The 20,601-nt window shown below is 41.7% G+C and overlaps 1 protein-coding gene across 1 annotated transcript in view; it reads right to left on the minus strand.

Annotated features, from left to right (window-relative positions):
• LOC128690170 (nephrin-like) overlaps positions 1-20,601 on the minus strand; it is a 398,545-nt gene that overhangs the window by 33,769 nt on the left and 344,175 nt on the right. Inside the window, exon 11 of the mRNA XM_070090735.1 lies at positions 2,093-2,350. Within this exon, the coding sequence (XP_069946836.1) occupies positions 2,093-2,350 (258 nt within the window). The remainder of the gene's footprint in view (positions 1-2,092; positions 2,351-20,601) is intronic.

Genomic DNA, 20,601 nt, shown 5'->3' on the forward strand with positions numbered 1-20,601 from the left:
AATATTTTCCACTATTGGACCATACCAGTATGTATATATATATATATATATATATATATATATATATATATATATATATATATATATATATATATATATTTATATATATATATATATATATATATATATATATATATATATATATATATATAAAACACTGTGACAAGACAAGGACTCGAACCCATGTCGTTTTGACCTGCCTCATGGTAAGCGAAAAATCATATAATGCTATAACCCACATGACCACCAAATCCTACAAGAATCATGAACCCAGCAAAGGCAGGTGTTTTACCATGACTTGAGGACCTGCGATGGTGTGGGTGCCTCGGAGCTAATTTCATTCTACTCCCCGTTTGGTGTACTAGCCGCAACGAGCGGTGTATATATTATTGTAACCATGGACGAGTTGTATATAATTAATAACTACACTGTGACTAGCAGAGGACTCAAACCCATGACTTTTTGGCCTGCCTCGTGGTGAGCGAAAATCACATGATACTCTAACCCAGAGGACGAGCAAATCCCAGAAGAATCGCATATCACAGTATTTTCATCTCCTAGGATCAAGAGATTTGGACAGGTACATACATCCACCTATGTTGTACAAGACAAAACTCTAACTCCTTAGATCAGGAAATCACTCCAGATGCTTGATTGCAGAGTTACTAGTATGTCATACTAGACAATTTCTCCAATATCTTGGATCAAGGCCTCCCGGACAGGCCCCCATTTGTTAAAAAAAGGTAATATCTATTAAGTATAGACATCTCCAGAGAATACTAGAAGGTCTCCCACTCTACCATCCAGCCTGTTTTTTTTTTTTTTTTGTTTTTTTTTTTTTTTTTTTTTTTTTTTTTTTTTTTTTTTTTTTTTTTTAACAAGTAGTAAGTGTTCTGTTCCAGTTACCCTTTAAAATTATGATAATTTTAATAGTGCTTTAGGATTGGAACTGATAGATAATAACTAACGAAATAAAAATTGAGAATTTTATTAACAAAGTTGTTCATTATGACTCAATAAGACTAGACTCGACTCGAATTAAACAGTGACTGACTAAACGTCGTCAAATAATCTATCTTCTTGACCAGCAAGGCATCAAAACAGCTTACTTGAACAATATGATGAACGAATCGCCAAACAACAATAATGTAACAAGCAGGAGCACAGCGTCAGGAACAAGGAGACAAAAAAGACCCTAACTTGGGACTGTCAGCAGATCCTCCATAAGTCATAAAACTACTTTAATACTGAATCTAATTTCAGCATAACCAAATCCCCGACTACGACACTGCATGGATGCCATACAGAATAGGCCAGAAGCTGTAGCTTGGGACCTGGGTTGATTTAGAGTGTCAGTACGATACACAACCTCAGTAAATCGTCAAAAATCACTAAGTCTGAACTAAGCTCTGTTAACAGAGTTACACAGAGTTACAAGAAGTATGTTTCGACTCACCAGCAAAACCATACTCTACCATAACAGAGTCTAAATAATTAACAAGCAGCCAGAGATGAGAGAGATCCCTGGAGAGATGGAGAGAAACTTGCTGGTCGAATGATAACCAGCTGAGGAGAGAGCAATGAAGGGAGGACAGTCTCCAAACTCAAGTGAATTCACATGATTCTCCCATGGTACTCCAGCACGGAGCCGACAGGTAAACAAGCGAGGTGATAGTTAGCTAAGCAGTTTGCAATGTGGACAGCCAATCACAACTCTTGAACAGTGAGCACAGTGAAGTGTAAATGTTACAACCTACCTAATGGCATAACTAAGTCAAATAATAATATAAAGCAAGATATTTTCATTTTAGCTAATAATGAAAATATCAGCAACATAAAATTATATGAAAGACAATATACACGAAATATATAATATGTACATTATAAACATTGGGCCCCATTAAGGAGATGCAATATACTCAACTTGAAATTTATCAGGAGTTAGTCTACGTTGTTTTTCCACTAAACTGAGTTTCTGATTTTTTTTCGGTATGTGGTATATCCTTGTGGGTCATTCATCTCCCGTCCATTGCTCTCACGGGTCGTTAAGGTAAGGCTAGGGAAAGGCTCGATTCTCCTTGTCGAAACTCACCTCTGGTATCCGGTATAACATCCGGATCCTTCTCGTCGACGTCAACACAATCACGGCTTTTGTCGTCCTTCTTGTGTATGTGGGAGTCGTCGTGATTGAGCCGGCCCTGGGTTGTCTCCCTCCATGGTTGTCGCACCACCATCATCACAATGATCACTATCAACACCACTAGCGTGCCACCCACTACACCCAGGACGATCATTAACGTAGGGTAAAGCTCCATGCTGGAGGGCTCCTCGCTGCCGCCTGCCGTCACGCCTAAACAAGGAGAGAAAATAGCGTGAGGATGTTGTAAGTGTAAAAAATTGGCTGTTAGGATCACACAGACGTTAAAGAAGAGACATTAAGATCTGCAGGTGTGTAAGAAGAGGTGTGAATACCGTGCAGGTGTTAAATAAGAGGTGAGAGGGCCATGCTCGTGTGAGGATCTCACGATCGAACTGTTTACAAGGGTTCACAACGAATGCGAGAAGCTCTTAGCTATCCATAATCTCTTCAGTAAATCACTGCAAACGAGTATCGTTCCAAATAAGCTGAAAACATTACATGTGATTCCCATTTAGTTTTGAGGTGGTCAGTCTGTCAGCCTGAAGATGTGTTCAACCTATCTAAAGTTGAAGGATGAGAATGGAGCCTTTTATAGTGTCAGAGCTGAGGAGTGGAAAATAGAAAAGATGTCACATAAAGTGCAGGCCCAATAGTAAAAATAAAAACTGAGGAACGCCACAGCAAGTCAACTGATGAATGGTAGGCAAGGCCTAAAATACAATTCTTCTCACTCACATTTAATGGTCAGTGTAAAGGAAAAAAGAGTAGATAATGTACATTTCGTGTGAATGTAGTCAGGCTGGGTGTTTTCTTGCCATCTAGTGAGGGAATACTCTTTCATATTTTATATTTCGTTACCTGCCATTAGTATTTGTTCGCAGGCGTTTCTCTTCTGTTTTTCTCACTTACTGTCTTCAGGGTACGAGGCTTTTGTCTCATAACTTCATATATGTATTATTCATTGGAATTGTGGTATTCTTGTGTTTTGAAGAATCCAGGTAGACTTTCTTGCTTTGTTAAGTGTTGTCTTATGTCTTGGCTTTCAGTTTTATGTATTTGAATCTTTCGTTTTCTCCCGTGCAAAACTCAGACATTTACAAGGCAATAATGTCGTTCCCGTCTGACTCTGCTGGGAGCTACACTGGTATATGGTCACAGCATTTAACGGAAATGGTTAATCCAGTTAACGGGGAGATTGCAGAGACACTGCTTTCAGACATCACAAAGTTCGTCAACAATTCCTTGGCTGGTCTGATTCCTGACGAAATTAAGCCTTTCTTTTTTGGTGCATCACTTTGTGCCTGTAAAAAACAAGGATGGAGTAATTAGGCCAGTTGCAGTGGCAACACTTTTCGCTGCTTCGTTTCCAAAGCTGCTGTCCGAAGTATTAGCACAGAGGCAGCCATGATGCTTCAACCAAATCAACTTGGCTTTGGTGTCTCTCAAGGAAGTGAAGCAGAGGTTCATGCAACAAGAGCGTATATCAACAATCTGCCTGAGGACAGTGCAGTGGTACAATTGAATTTCAAGAATGCATTAATCACCTGAAAAGAGACGGGGTATTAACAGCTGTATAAGAACATTTTCCTGGTCTCTTTTCTTTTGTTTCAGCTGGATATAGCAAGGAATCATTGCTCCTGTTTGGAGAGCATGAAATCACATCATCAGAGGGTGTCCAGCAAGGGGATCCTCTTGCACTATTTCTCTTCTGTATAGCACTTAGGGAAATCGCAGTCAAACTGACCAGTGAGCTGAATATCTGGTTCTTGGATGATGGCACACTAGCAGGTACAAAGGAGTCCCTTTTAGATGATCTTACACAGATGATGACACAACGGCAGGAAATGGGTCTCATACTGACTCCATCCAAATGTGAAATCATCTCAGTCAGTCAGCAAGTGATCAATGCAGTGAGATTCAAACTACCAGGAGCATTAGTCATTGCCCCCACAAATAGCGTCTTGCTTGGAGCACCTCTGGGAAGCGATGCAATTGACAATTCTCATGAAGAAACTGGAAGAACTGAGGAGAATGGAACAATGAACAGGCAATCTTGACACCCACGATATGCACCTTCACATGATAACCCTATATTGCACGAATATGACAGTATCCTGAGGCAGATTTTTACGAAAGTGCTTAACCTTATTGAAGAAGACTGACAGTAAGACCAAGCTACACTTCCAGTCAGACTAGGAGGCACTGGTGTCCGCAAGTCATCACAGATTGCGCTACCTGTTTTCCTGTCCTCATGTGATGCATCCAGTGGACTTGTAGCAGTGATTCTTTCTGAACATCTTAGGGACAAGATTGGAGTCCAGGACCAAAAGTTCGTTGATGGAGCCATGATTTAATGAGTTCTGAAACTAGACCTGCACACCCCAACAACTAAAAACAGTTACACTGGGAGGGCCCAGTGGTGAACATAGCCTCAGGAATGCTTCAATGTGTGTCGGGGAGAGATAGGGTCCACCTCCTGGCAGTGAGAGCTCCTCATGCAGGGAACTTTCTGTTGGCTGTTCCCAACTCCAGCCTTGGCTCAAGCCTCTACCCACAGACCATCCGCATTGGTGTTGCCCTTCCACTTGCCGCCCCTATTCTCTCCGAACACAAGTGTATTTGTGGCAGTGAAACAGCAGACCGATTCTGGTACCATGGTCTTGTGTGCCGTAAATCCAAGGGAAAGATTGCAAGACATGAAGAGGTTAATAACATTATCAAGAGGAGCCTCACAACAGCTGGATGCCTAGCAATAAGAGAGCCACCCTAACTATGCAGATCTGATGGCAACCAAAAACGTACAGATGGTATCACCCTTCAAGCCTGAAAGACGGCAAGCAGATGGTGTGGGACCGTATATGTACATTTCCCTTTTCTGATACCAATCTCCAATACACCAGGGAGGAAGGAGGGGCAGCTGCCAGCTTCAGAGCATCACAAAAGTCTAGAAAATACGGAGAACTTGTCCATCATTATATGTTTGTTCCCATAGGCTCGAAGACCCTTGGATCATGGGGAAAGAGTACATCTAAGTTCCAGGGCAGCTAGTTTTCTGTTCCAGCGACTCAGCGCTGCTGTTCAACGGGGTAATGCCTGTTGTATTTTGGGCACGCACCCCAGCTCTGAGGAGCTGGATGAGATTTTCTCATTATAATCAGTGACAAACACGTAACCATATGAACTAGACATGTATCTTTCACACTTCATATACTGTATATGCCATCTTCATATAAAAAATGTGTCTCTTAAATCTTTTGTACCATATTATGTAATGAAATATACCTATTGTTAAAAAAGAATGAAAAGATGGGGTGGCAGGGGAAGTGGAATATTCAAACGGCTTCAGGAAGACATCCAATATTCTTCCCTGAAGCCTTTTATCGACTTCTACGAGGCTATGGGTCCCATAATTTGCACCAGAGTGGACCTAATTCCATATACATATATATATATATATATATATATATATATATATATATATATATATATATATATATATATATATATATATATATATATATATATATATATATATATATATATATATATATATATATATATATATATATATATATATATATATATATATATATATATATATATATATATATATGCAAAACAACCACTCTGAAAGAATAGAGAAATTCCAAGCGCTTTCGTGACTACTCGCATTATCAAGGTAATGATAATGTGATAATGTGAGTAGTCACGAAAGCGCTTGGAATTTCTCTATTCTTTCAAAGTGGTTGTTTTGCATATTTTGAAATCACCTGTTTACTGTGATCTTATTGCATATATATATATATATATATATATATATATATATATATATATATATATATATATATATATATATATATATATATATATATATATAACACTGATCTCTGGCTGAAGGAGACTCGAACATACGAACCCTAGGACAAGGTACGCAGTGCTTTACCAATCTACCCACACTGGACAATACCTTGGGGTGTAGCATGCGCTACACGTTTGATCCAAGGCAGCCAGCTTTCAAGGAGAAGGCTTACAGCTTTTCATCTCGTCCCCTGCATGCATCAGACCTACTAGAGATTTTAACAATGCAAGGAATTCGCGAGAGCAGGCGAAATATACACAAACACTGATCTCTGGCTAAAGGAGACTCGAACCTACGAACCTTAGGACAAGGTACGCAGTGCTTTACCAATCTACCCACACTGGACAATACCTTGGCGTGTAGCTTGCGCTACACGTTTGATCCAAGGCAGCCAGCTTTCAGGGAGAAGGCTTACAGCATTTCATCTCGTCCCCTGCATGCATCAGCCTTACTAGAGATTTTAACAATGCAAGGAATTCGCGAGAGCAGGCGAAATATACACAAACACTGATCTCTGGCTGAAGGAGACTCGAACCTACGAACCTTAGGACAAGGTACGCAGTGCTTTACCAATCTACCCACACTGGACAATACCTTGGCGTATAGCTTGCGCTACACGTTTGATCCAAGGTAGCCAGCTTTCAGGGAGAAGGCTTACAGCTTTTCATCTCGTCCCCTGCATGCATCAGCCTTACTAGAGATTTTAACAATGCAAGGAATTCGCGAGAGCAGGCGAAATATGCACAAACACTGATCTCTGTTTGTGTATATTTCTCAGTGTTTGTGTATATTTCGCTTGCTCTCGCGAATTCCTTGCATTGTTAAAATCTCTAGTAAGGCTGATGCATGTACGGGACAAGATGAAAAGCTGTAAGCCTTCTCCCTGAAAGCTGGCTGCCTTGGATCAAACGTGTAGCGCAAGCTACACGCCAAGGTATTGTCCAGTGTGGGTAGATTGGTAAAGCACTGCGTACCTTGTCCTAAGGTTCGTAGGTTCGAGTCTCCTTCAGCCAGAGATCAGTGTTTGTGTATATTTCGCCTGCTCTTGCGAATTCCTTGCATATATATATATATATATATATATATATATATATATATATATATATATATATATATATATTGTGTGTGTGTGTGTGTGTGTGTGAAAGCACGCAAAGGTAATAATGAAGAGTGTTAATATAAATCTATTGCAGAAGATAAATAAATGTATACATATGTATGAATTTTCATATGTATGCATGTAAGTATTTATGCTTTAGCATATGTATGCAAATGCTTTTGTATGTGTCTTTGCATATGTAAGCAAAACGAATGTACACTTTTTTGCATGTATGTACGTACATATGTATATTTGAGCATATGTATGAGGATAATGTGTGCATTTTGTAAATATCTCCTGTGTGTTTTTTTTTTTTTTTGTGTGTATATTTTCAATCACGGTATTGTGCCTTTGTGTTCTTTTAGTTACACTTTTGTTTATATACGAATGAATATATATATATGTGTATGTATATGTGTATGTATATGCTTTCATATGTATGAACCCCTATGTGTAAGAATATGTATTTATTGATGCATTCATATGTATATACCTGTACATACTTGTGTGAATATATAAAAAATAATTACTTAAAAAATAACCAGTTTTGCAAACTCAGTAATGTAAAAAAATAAATTGAATTAATATAACATAATTGTTGTAGATTATAGATACAATAATATCTCTTGAAAGATTAGAATGAATTACTCAAAAAATAGACGTAGTTTAGTTTTTATTAATAGCACATTGCCCGTCTCCCACCCATGCAGGGTGGCTCGAAAAAGAAGAAATACTTTCATCAACCTTCACTCCATCACTGTCTTGCCAGAGGCGCTTCTACACTACAGTTATAAAACTGCAACATTAACACACCTCCCTCAGAGTGCACACTGTACTTCCAACCTTCATGACTCAAGTCCGGCTTGCTGGTTCCTCTGAATCCCTTCATAAATATCACCCTGTTTACACTCCAACAGCACATCAAATCTTAAAAAACATTTGTCTCCACTCATATTTTCACGAATTATTTAATTTTCCAGTTTAATGCTTAAATTTCAATAAAGATACCCAAGAGTTGCACATGTGTCTAATTTATCAACATGTCGGTTCTCTGAACCATTCATCTACATGTATTTTTTATTTTATTATCACACTGGCCGATTCCCACCAAGGCAGGGTGGCCCGAAAAAGAAAAACTTTCACCATCATTCACTCCATCACTGTCTTGCCAGAAGGGTGCTTTACACTACAGTTTTTAAACTGCAACATTAACACCCCTCCTTCAGAGTGCAGGCACTGTACTTCCCATCTCCAGGACTCAAGTCCGGCCTGCCGGTTTCCCTGAACCCCTTCATAAATGTTACTTTGCTCACACTCCAACAGCACGTCAAGTATTAAAAACCATTTGTCTCCATTCTCTCCTATCAAACACGCTCACGCATACCTGCTGGAAGTCCAAGCCCCTCGCACACAAAACCTCCTTTACCCCCTCCCTCCAACCTTTCCTAGGCCGACCCCTACCCCACCTTCCTTCCACTACAGACTGATACACTCTTGAAGTCATTCTGTTTCGCTCCATTCTCTCTACATGTCCGAACCACCTCAACAACCCTTCCTCAGCCCTCTGGACAACAGTTTTGGTAATCCCGCACCTCCTCCTAACTTCCAAACTACGAATTCTCTGCATTATATTCACACCACACATTGCTCTCAGACATGACATCTCCACTGCCTCCAGCCTTCTCCTCGCTGCAACATTCATCACCCATGCTTCACACCCATATATGAGCGTTGGTAAAACTATACTCTCATACATTCCCCTCTTTGCCTCCAAGGACAAAGTTCTTTGTCTCCACAGACTCCTAAGTGCACCACTCACCCTTTTCCCCTCATCAATTCTATGATTCACCTCATCTTTCATAGACCCATCCGCTGACACGTCCACTCCCAAATATCTGAATACATTCACCTCCTCCATACTCTCTCCCTCCAATCTGATATCCAATCACATACCCCGCCAACCACACTCACTCCGCCTCCCACGCCCACCCCGACACCCACACCCACCCCACCACCCACACATACCCCGTCACCCATACATACCCCGCCACCCACACCCACCCCGCCACCCACACCCACCCCGCCACCCACACCCTCCCCGCTACCCACGCATACCCAGCTAACCACACCCACCCCACCACCCACACCCACCCCACCACCCACACAAACCCCACTACCCAAACCTACCTGTCCACCCACACCCACCCTGCCACCCACTATCACCCCGGCAACCACACTCACCCCGCCACCCACACATACCCCGCCACCCACACATGCCCCGCTACCCACACCCACCTCACCACCAACACATACCCCGCCACCCACAACCACCCCACCACCCACCCCACCACCCATACCCACCCTACCACCCACAACCACCCCACCACCCACACCCACCCCACCACCCACACACCCAACATCAGTAAACACGTCCCTCTATAGGACCGGGTCCCACAAACAACAGCTAAAGTTCCCCTTACCGTTGTAAGCGCGGATTAGTATAACAATATTCAGTGTTCGTAGGCTGCAACTCAACCGGAAACTTGGTGGTAGTTTTAAGACCATTGTGTTGTCGGTGTTGCTGCTCTCACTAGCCTTTACTGCATTTGATTTAACAAAGTGTAGAGCACTGCATTTTCCCAGGTTTTATATTTTCCAGTTCGCTTCACCTTTGGGTATTTTTCGTTTGTAGGCTCCAGGGAGCAGCCCCTGTGGGTAGGGGTTATGGCTCAGGCAGCAGGATCTCAGCCTTCCGCTCCATTGTTGTCCTTTGAATTTGTCCCTCAGGATGCAACCGACAACAGTCCACTAACACCCGGGTACCTGCTTACTGTTAGGTGAACTGGAACAGCAGGAATAAGGTGACTGACACTCAGGTACCTACTTACGACTAGGTGAACAGGGACAACAGGTGTAAGGAAAAATGCTCAACGTCTCCACACATGCCGGCGATTGAACCACGGACACTCAGTGTGAGGCGAGCGCGTTGCCAACCGAGCCACGGGACACTATAGTATGAGAGAGTGGAGAACCCAGCTGGCTGTTGTGAGATATTTGTACTAATTGTTCTGGTTTTGTGTTGATTTATGTGATGGCTTCCATTCTTAAGTTCGTAGATGGGTTGGCGGACTCTGCTGAACACGTCAGGAAATTACGAGAGGTGATTTACTGCTGACAGAATTGACTTTCAGGATAGAAAAGTCTTGCAACTTAAAAATATCTATTGTTATGTATTGTTGTACGTATGTATATGTCTACATATATGTGTCTATTATCACCACTACCACAACTGTCACCTCCATTACCACCACCACCACTACTACCATCACCTCCATTACCACCACCACCACCACTACCATCACCTCCATTACCACCACCACCACTACCATCACCTCCATTACCACCACCACCACCACTACCATCACCTCCATTACTACCACCACCACCACTACCATCACCTCCATTACCACCACCACCACCACTACCATCACCTCCATTACTACCACCACCACCACTACCATCACCTCCATTACTACCACCACCACTACCATCACCTCCATTACAACCACCACCACTACCGTCACCTCCATTACCACCACCACCACCACTACCATCACCTCCATTACAACCACCACCACTACCGTCACCTCCATTACCACCACCACCACTACCATCACCTCCATTACAACCACCACCACTACCGTCACCTCCATTACAACCACCACCACTACCGTCACCTCCATTACCACCACCACCACCACTACCATCACCTCCATTACAACCACAATCACTACCATCACCTCCATTACAACCACAATCACTACCATCACCTCCATTACAACCCCCCCCCCCCACCACCACCACCGTGCACTGATTATGGGTACATTCGGCTCTTATAATTTAGAAACGCTATAAAAACTCGAGTTGTCAATATTCTTTCTCGATTTTGAATTTTCAGTTGCATTTAAAATTTTCTACAATCCTGTAAAAAAGAATAATTGTTTTGGGGACAATTCCAATTTTGTATAATTGATAAAAATTGGCAAATTGGCACCACACACCTCAAATTTAATAAAAAAATACTCTATATTAATATACATCATGTAAGGTTTGAAGCTGACCGTGAAAAACATTCTCTACTTATTAAATGGAAAACAATTCTCTAATACAACTATCTGAAAAGACATTCTTCAATAATTGACCTAAATTCAACAATTCCAAGATTTTTATATTTCAATGAATTTATAAAATTACACCTATTAGGACTAAGCTTAAAATTGTATGGTTAATAATATGTGGAAGTCAATCAGAAACATTCCTTAGTTACTGCACAACAATAAATAGCAATACTCATTAAGTTGGCAAATTAGGGCTTAAAACAGTGAATAGCAACTTGTGTCTTGTGTTCAGGAAGCCACAGCCGTGGTGAAAATTTAAAGCCGATCAGATGTGTCATTCTCCAGTTATGCCAGGGATACCAACCGATGCTATGTTTCTTGTTTACTGTTATACAATATCAACAAGTTTGTCTGGACGCTACGACGAAACTCAGTAGTTACCATCCTGGCTACAAGCTGTATCAGACGTTAGCGAAGACGTTCAGACGTTAGTGAAGGCGTTCAGACGTTAGTGAAGACGTTCAGACGTTAGTGAAGACGTTCAGACGTTAGTGAAGACGTTCAGACGTTAGTGAAGGCGTTCAGACGTTAGTAAAGACGTTCAGACGTTAGTGAAGACGTTCAGACGTAAGTGAAGACGTTCAGACGTTAGTGAAGACGTTCAGACGTTAGCGAAGACGTTCAGACGTTAGCGAAGACGTTCAGACGTTAGTGAAGACGTTCGGACTTAGCGAAGACGTAATTTAATCGGGAAAAAAATTCTCAATACTTTACACACAAAATGGTCAAATCTAATCCTACACATCTGAAATTTTACTCTCCGTCACCATCACATATTTTCCAGCTTAATCGAAAATTTGAAGATCCGCCACGGAGGATTTTGGAAGTTATCCCAGCCACTCGTGGACGCTGGGAATGGCTGCAATATCTTTGGCCACACGATACCTGAGAATGCCAATTACTCGCACAATTTCAACCTCGTTACCGGACACAAGTGTTTAAACTTGATGAAGATTGGACTCGTTGTTCTCCATTTCTGACCGAAATAAAGTCGAGAAGTTGAAGGGAAAATGTAGCTCCATCAGGGATACTTAATAGTAATAATATTAATAATAATAATAATAAACCACGGAACGCGTGGGGGTTGAACCCATGGCAAATGAGTCATAAAACTTCAAGTCAGTGAGTGAGCCACTAGCCCAGCTGACTACAATAGGTGTATTTACACACTAGCCTGCGATTTTACGCCTCCCTAGCCATGGTTCAAACCCCACCCGTTCAGTGGACTGTTTGCAATCGTGTTATTACGATTTCGTAAGTCAATAACGATAATAACAATAATAATTCAATAACGATGTATTTCAGTCGAAGCGGGATCGCAGAAAGGTATCCCCATATTAGATATCCCCAGCCCCTTGTACTCAGTGCACGCGATTGGAATAGTACAGAGTGCGGCATAAGTTGATAATGAAGTTAAATATTAATGATGAACATCTGAAGGGAATCAAAAGAGAAATTCACAAGTCATCACATGGAAACCAATACCTAAATGATGCCAATAAAAATTGTAAATTAAGACATATACTCGGTAAATATAATTCAGATCATTAAAAGATATCAAAGAGACCAATTTGTTTAAATAAACAAGCGCCTAGAGCTTGAAGTCGCTCAAAAGTCGCATTATCACTTAATAAACGTGGAAGAGTTGAAGTGTATCACTTGCGACACGGGGAAATTATCACATTAACACCAGTATTTTAGTTTCATAAAAAGGAAGTGAACTGATATCCACGAAGGTTTAAATTAATCCAATATTTTAAGACATTAAGTATCTAAGTGTTATGTTAGTGTAGCAGACATAACTTATAAATGTTATGTTAGTGTAGCAGACATAACTTATAAATGTTATGTTAGTGTAGCAGACATAACTTATAAATGTTATGTTAGTGTAGCAGACATAACTTATAAATGTTATGTTAGTGTAGCAGACATAACTTATAAATGTTATGTTAGTGTAGCAGACATAACTTATAAATGTTATGTTAGTGTAGCAGACATAACTTATAAGTGTTATGTTAGTGTAGCAGACATAACTTATAAATGTTATGTTAGTGTAGCAGACATAACTTATAAATGTTATGTTAGTCTAGCAGACATAACTTATAAATGTTATGTTAGTGTAGCAGACATAACTTATAAATGTTATGTTAGTGTAGCAGACATAACTTATAAATGTTATGTTAGTGTAGCAGACATAACTTATAAATGTTATGTTAGTGTAGCAGACATAACTTATAAATGTTATGTTAGTGTAGCAGACATAACTTATAAATGTTATGTTAGTGTAGCAGACATAACTTATAAGTGTTATGTTAGTGTAGCAGACATAACTTATAAATGTTATGTTAGTGTAGCAGACATAACTTATAAATGTTATGTTAGTGTAGCAGACATAACTTATAAATGTTATGTTAGTGTAACAGACATAACTTATAAATGTTATGTTAGTGTAGCAGACATAACTTATAATAAATGTTATGTTAGTCTAGCAGACATAACTTATAAATGTTTAACAGCGGTCTTGAGGAGACTCACATTATTAAGCTGATAAAGGACTCAGATTATTAAGCTGATATAAGACTCGGATTATTAAGCTGATATAAAACTCGATTATTAAGCTGATATAAGACTCAGATTATTAAGCTGATATAAAACTCAGATTATTAAGCTGATATAAAACTCAGATTATTAAGCTGATATAAAACTCAGATTAAGCTGATATAAGACTCAGATTATTAAGCTGATATAAAACTCAGATTAAGCTGAAATAAGACTCAGATTAACAAGCTGATATAAGACTCAGATTATTAAGCTGATATAAGACTCAGATTATTAAGCTGAAATAAGACTCAGATTATCAAGCTGATATAAAACTCAGATTATTAAGCTGATATAAGACTCGGATTATTAAGCAGATATAAGACTTGGATTATTAAACTGATATAAGACTCAGATTATTAAGCTGATATAACTTATGATAAAATCAAACACCGTGAATTATTTTTGCTCAGAAGAAACCTTCTTCAATTATTTTTACAGAAAATTATTTGATTAATATAACTGGTACATGATAATTTACATAACCTAACATTAGGAGATTGTTTTTCTTGAGGGGAACACATGAGGGGACCACATGAGAGGAACACATGAGAGGAACACATGAGGGGAACACATGAGGGGAACACATGAGGGGAACACATGAGAGGAACACATGAGGGGAACACATGAGGGGAACGCATGAGGGGAACACATGAGGGGAACACATGAGGGGAACACATGAGGGGAACACATGAGGGGAACACATGAGGGGAACACATGAGGGGAACACAGGGGACCACATGAGGGGACCACATGAGGGGAACACATGAGGGGAACACATGAGAGGAACACATGAGAGGAACACATGAGAGGAACACATGAGGGGAACACATGAGGGGAACACATGAGGGGAACACATGAGGGGAACACATGAGGGGAACACATGAGGGGAACACAGGGGACCACATGAGGGGAACACATGAGGGGAACACATGAGGGGAACACATGAGGGGAACACATGAGGGGAACACATGAGGGGAACACATGAGGGAAAACACATGAGGGGAACACATGAGGGAAAACACATGAGGGGAACACATGAGGGGAACACATGACAGGAACTCATGAGGGGAACACATGAGGGAAAACACGAGAGGAACACATGAGGGGAACACATGAGGGAAAACACATGAGAGGAACACATGAGGGGAACACATGAGGGGAACACATGAGGGGAACACATGAGGGAAAACACATGAGGGGAACACATGAGGGAAAACACATGAGAGGAAACACATGAGGGAAAACACACGAGAGGAAACACATGAGGGAAAACACACGAGAGGAAACACATGAGAGAAAACACACGAGAGGAAACACATGAGGGAAAATATATGAGAGGAAACACATCAGAACTCGAAGTTTAAACCTGACTGGAAGAAAAGTGTTCCAATTACTGGACAAATCCAACACAGTTTTATTCCTACACAACCTAAACCCGTGAAAACCTTTATCTATTACCTACGATAGATCAGCCATTTAAGATTGATGCTATCTGCAACTGCTTTATTAAAATAAGAAGAAAGCGCTAAGCCCGTAGGTATCATATAGCGTCTGTGGAATGGGTAAAATTACAATTACAATCCAGCAAGGGAAAGAGAATCCCAAGTCCTTGGATCAAGAGCTGCTCACCAGAATCAAGGGGAAGGGGGAAGAATTCTATATTAAGGTAACATAATATTATAAGAGTGGATAAATGGCCGCTTGGAGGAGCCTTTTTCTCCAGGAATCACATGGGAAAAAGTATGAGAATGGCCTATGTAGTCACCTAGGCCTACAAAAAAGTCCATTGAATGTTGCCCAAGATACATTACGCAAGTATTGAAAGTTTGAAGACGATCGAATAATTCGTTCTCGAGTAAAGAGCGAAAAATTATTATAAAAAATATAAAAATTATTATAAAATTATTATAAAATTATTATAAAAATTATTCTAAAAATTATTATAAAATTATTATAAAATTATTATAAAATTATTATAAAATTATTATAAAAATTATTCTAAAAATTATTATAAAATTAGTATAAAATTATTATAAAAATTATTATAAAAATATTATAAAAATTATTATAAAATTAGTATAAAATTATTATAAAAATTATTATAAAAATATTATAAAAATTATTATAAAATTATTATAAAATTATAAAAAAATATAAAAATTATTACAAAATTATTATAAAATTATTATAAAAATTAGAATAAAAATATTATAAAAATTATTATAAAAATTAGAATAAAAATATTATAAAAATTATTATAAAAATTAGAATAAAAATATAAAAATTATTATAAAATTATTATAAAAATTATTATAAAAATTAGAATAAAAATATTATAAAAATTATTACAAAAATTATAAAAAATATTATAAATTATAAAAATTATTATAAAATTATTATAAAACAAATAAAAATGTTACTAACAATGTCTCGTAAAATTTGAAAATCTGTAGAATTTAAGTTTAAAAATGCCATAAATCTGCGGATTTTTATTTTTTTTTCAGTTTGACTTTCACATTTGTATTCTACTTAAAATTACTTATAATAATAAGAAAAATTTATTAAGATTTTTTTTTCGAAAAATCAAAATGAAAAGATTTTTTTTTTAATTATAAATTAGTATCACTTTAATATTAATGCATAAATACTTCTTATTAAAATATTACCATTTAAGGTTTCAAGCTGATCGAAAGAAACATTCACTAGTTATGACATGGGAAGCAATTTGCTTAACAAAATTGGCAAATTGAAATTTACAAAGGTCAGTGTGAGTGTCATTTTTTAAATAAAACCCACCTGGTAAAACCCACCTGGTAAAACCCACCTGATAAAACCCACCTGGTAAAACCCACCTGGTAAAACCCACCTGGTAAAACCCACCTGGTAAAACCCACCTGGTAAAACCCACCTGGTAAAACCCACCTGGTAAAACCCACCTGGTAAAACCCACCTGGTAAAACCCACCTGGTAAAACCCACCTGGTAAATCCCACCTGGTAAAACCCACCTGGTAAAACCCACCTGCTAAAACCCACCTGGTAAAACCCACCTGGTAAAACCCACCTGGTAAAACCCACCTGCTAAAACCCACCTGCTAAAACCCACCTGGTAAAACCCACCTGGTAAAACCCACCTGGTAAAAGTTTGAAGCCAACCAGAAGAGTCATTCTCGAATAATTCATCTAATTCCAACGGTTCCAAATTGTAAATGTTCATAAAATTCTATATTTGCAGACATTTGTACAAAGTTCATAATGGAAATTATCGTCAATAATAAATTGAAGGAAATCTGATAAAATACAATCCTTTGTAATTGATTATAAAATCAATATGATTATTTAATATAATTTGCAAGTGGGACTCATGGTATGTAATAATTAGTTTAATATCTTTAATAAGTACCCTATACCCATCTTGTGGGTGGTAGTCATCACATACCCATCCTGCGGGAGGTAGTCACCCCATGCCTATCCTGTGGGAGGTAGTCACTCCATAACCATCCTGTGGGAGGTAGTCATCCCATGCCTATCCTGTGGGTGGTAGTCACCCCATGCCTATCCTGTGGGTGGTAGTCACCCCATGCCTATCCTGTGGGTGGTAGTCACCCCATGCCTATCCTGTGGGTGGTAGTCACCCCATGCCTATCCTGTGGGTGGTAGTCACCCCATGCCTATCCTGTGGGTGGTAGTCACCCCATGCCTATCCTGTGGGTGGTAGTCACCCCATGCCTATCCTGTGGGTGGTAGTCACCCCATGCCTATCCTGTGGGAGGGAGTCACCCCATGCCTATCCTGTGGGAGGTAGTCACTCCATAACCATCCTGTGGGAGGTAGTCACCCCATGCCTATCCTGTGGGTGGTAGTCACTCCATAACCATCCTGTGGGAGGTAGTCACCCCATGCCTATCCTGTGGGTGGTAGTCACCCCATGCCTATCCTGTGGGTGGTAGTCACCCCATGCCTATCCTGTGGGTGGTAGTCACCCCATGCCTATCCTGTGGGAGGTAGTCACCCCATGCCTATCCTGTGGGTGGTAGTCACCCCATGCCTATCCTGTGGGTGGTAGTCATCACATACCCATCCTGTGGGAGGTAGTCACCCCATACCCATCCTGTGGGTGGTAGTCATCACATACCCATCCTGTGGGAGGTAGTCACCCCATAACCATCCTGTGGGAGGTAGTCATCCCATAACCATCCTGTGGGAGGTAGTCACCCAGTGCCTATCCTGTGGGTGGTAGTCACTCCATAACCATCCTGTGGGAGGTAGTCACCCCATGCCTATCCTGTGGGTGGTAGTCACTCCATAACCATCCTGTGGGAGGTAGTCACCCCATGCCTATCCTGTGGGTGGTAGTCATCACATACCCATCCTGTGGGTGGTAGTCATCACATACCCATCCTGTGGGAGGTAGTCACCCCATAACCATCCTGTGGGAGGTAGTCATCCCATAACCATCCTGTGGGAGGTAGTCACCCCATGCCTATCCTGTGGGTGGTAGTCACCCCATACCCATCCTGTGGGTGGTAGTCATCACATACCCATCCTGTGGGAGGTAGTCACCCCGTAACCATCCTGTGGGAGGTAGTCACCCCGTAACCATCCTGTTGGAGGTAGTCACCCCATCCCTATCCTGTTGGAGGTAGTCACCCCATCTCTATCCTGTGGGAGGTAGTCACCCCATACCCATCCTGTGGGTGGTAGGCACCCCATACCCAACCTGTGGGCGGTAGTCACCCCATACCCATCCTGCTGGAGGTAGTAACCCCATACCCATCCTGTGGGAGGTAGTCACCCCATACCCATCCTGTGGGAGGCAGACACACTATACCCATCCTGTGGGAGGTAGTCACTCCATACCCATCCTGTGGGTGGTAGTCACCCCATACCCATCCTGTGGGTGGTAGTCACCCCATACCCATCCTGTGGGAGGTAGTCACCCTATACCCATCCTGTGGGCGGTAGTCACCCCATACCCAACCCGTAGGCGGTAGTCGCCTCATACCCATCCTGTGGGAGGTATTCACCCAATACCCATCCTGTGGGCGGTAGTCGCCCCATACCCATCCTGTGGGAGGTAATCACCCCATACCCATTCTTTGGGTGATAGTCACCCCATACCCATCCTGTGGGCGGTAGTCACCCAATACCCATCCTGTGGGTTGTAGTCACCCCATACCCATCCTGTGGGCGGTAGTCACCCCAAGCCCACCCTACGGGTGGTAGTCACCCCATGCCCATCATGTGGGCGGTAGTCACCCCATACCCATCCTGTGGGCGGTAGTCACCCCATCTCCACCCTGTGGGCGGTAGTCACCCCATACCTATCCTGCGGGCGGTAGTCATCCCATACCCATCCTGTGGGCGGTAGTCACCCCATACCCATCCTGTGGGCGGTAGTCACCTCACACCCACCCTGTGGGCGGTAGTCACCCCATACCCATCCTGTGGGCGGTAGTCACCTCATCCCCACCCTGTGGGCGGTAGTCACCCCATACCCATCCTGTGGGCGGTAGTCCCCGCATACCCACCCTGTGGGCGGTAGTCACCCCATACCCATCCTGTGGGCGGTAGTCACCCCATACCCACCCTGTGGGCGGTAGTCACCCCATACCCATCGTGTGGGCGGTAGTCACCAGATACCCATCCTGTGGGCGGTCGTCACCCCATACCCATCCTGTGGGCGGTAGTCACCCTATACCCATCCTGTGGGCGGTAGTCACCCTATACCCATCCTGTGGGCGGTAGTCACCCCATACCCACTCTGTGGTCGGTAGTCACCCAATACCCACCCTGTTGGCTGTAGTCACCCCATACCCATCCTGTGGGCGGTAGTCACCCCATACCCATCCTGTGGGCGGTAGTCACTCAATACTCATCCTGTGGGCGGTAGTCACCCCATACCCATCCTGTGGGCGGTAGTCCCCGTATACCCATCCTGTGGACGATAGTCACCCCATACCCACCCTGTGGACGGTAGTCACCCCATACCCATCCTGTGGGCGGTAGTCACCCCATACCCACCCTGTGGACGGTAGTCACCCCATACCCATCCTGTGGGCGGTAGTCACCCCATACCCACTCTGTGGGCGGTAGTCACCCCACACCCATCCTGTGGGCGGTAGTCACCCCATACCCATCCTGTGGGCGGTAGTCCCCGTATACCCACCCTGTGGACGGTAGTCACCCCATACCCATCCTGTGGGCGGTAGTCACCCCATACCCATCCTGTGGGCGGTAGTCACCCCGTACCCATCCTGTGGGCAGTAGTCACCCCATACCCACCCTGTGGGTGGTAGTGAAAAGATTACATAGGTACATAATGGGTCTATGAACTGGGTCCCAAAGTTATGATAGCTGAGCAAGGTACAAAGGTAATGAAGTCACAAGTTACAACAGCAGCGTGAAAATTTGGGGAAGATTTGAAGCCGATCAGCTGAGCAATTCCCCAGCTATGGCACGGATACCAACGATTGCAAGTTTGTTTTTATTATTTTACTACTTTAACAAATTCTGGTGCAACAAATGAAACTTAATAGGTCCATGACCAGTAGGGCTGGTCAAGGACCGCGGGGCCGTTGACCCCCAGAATGCCCTCCAGGTAAACTCCAGGTAAACCATCCTGGCTTTAAGATGCAGCAGCCATTAAAACTGAAACCGTTCAGGAGAGGCAAAGTAATATTTTTTGTAACGTGATTTAAGCAAAATAAAAATTGCACACTTTTT

The sequence above is a fragment of the Cherax quadricarinatus genome, chromosome 32, assembly GCF_038502225.1.
Source record: "Cherax quadricarinatus isolate ZL_2023a chromosome 32, ASM3850222v1, whole genome shotgun sequence".
NCBI lineage: Eukaryota > Metazoa > Arthropoda > Malacostraca > Decapoda > Parastacidae > Cherax > Cherax quadricarinatus.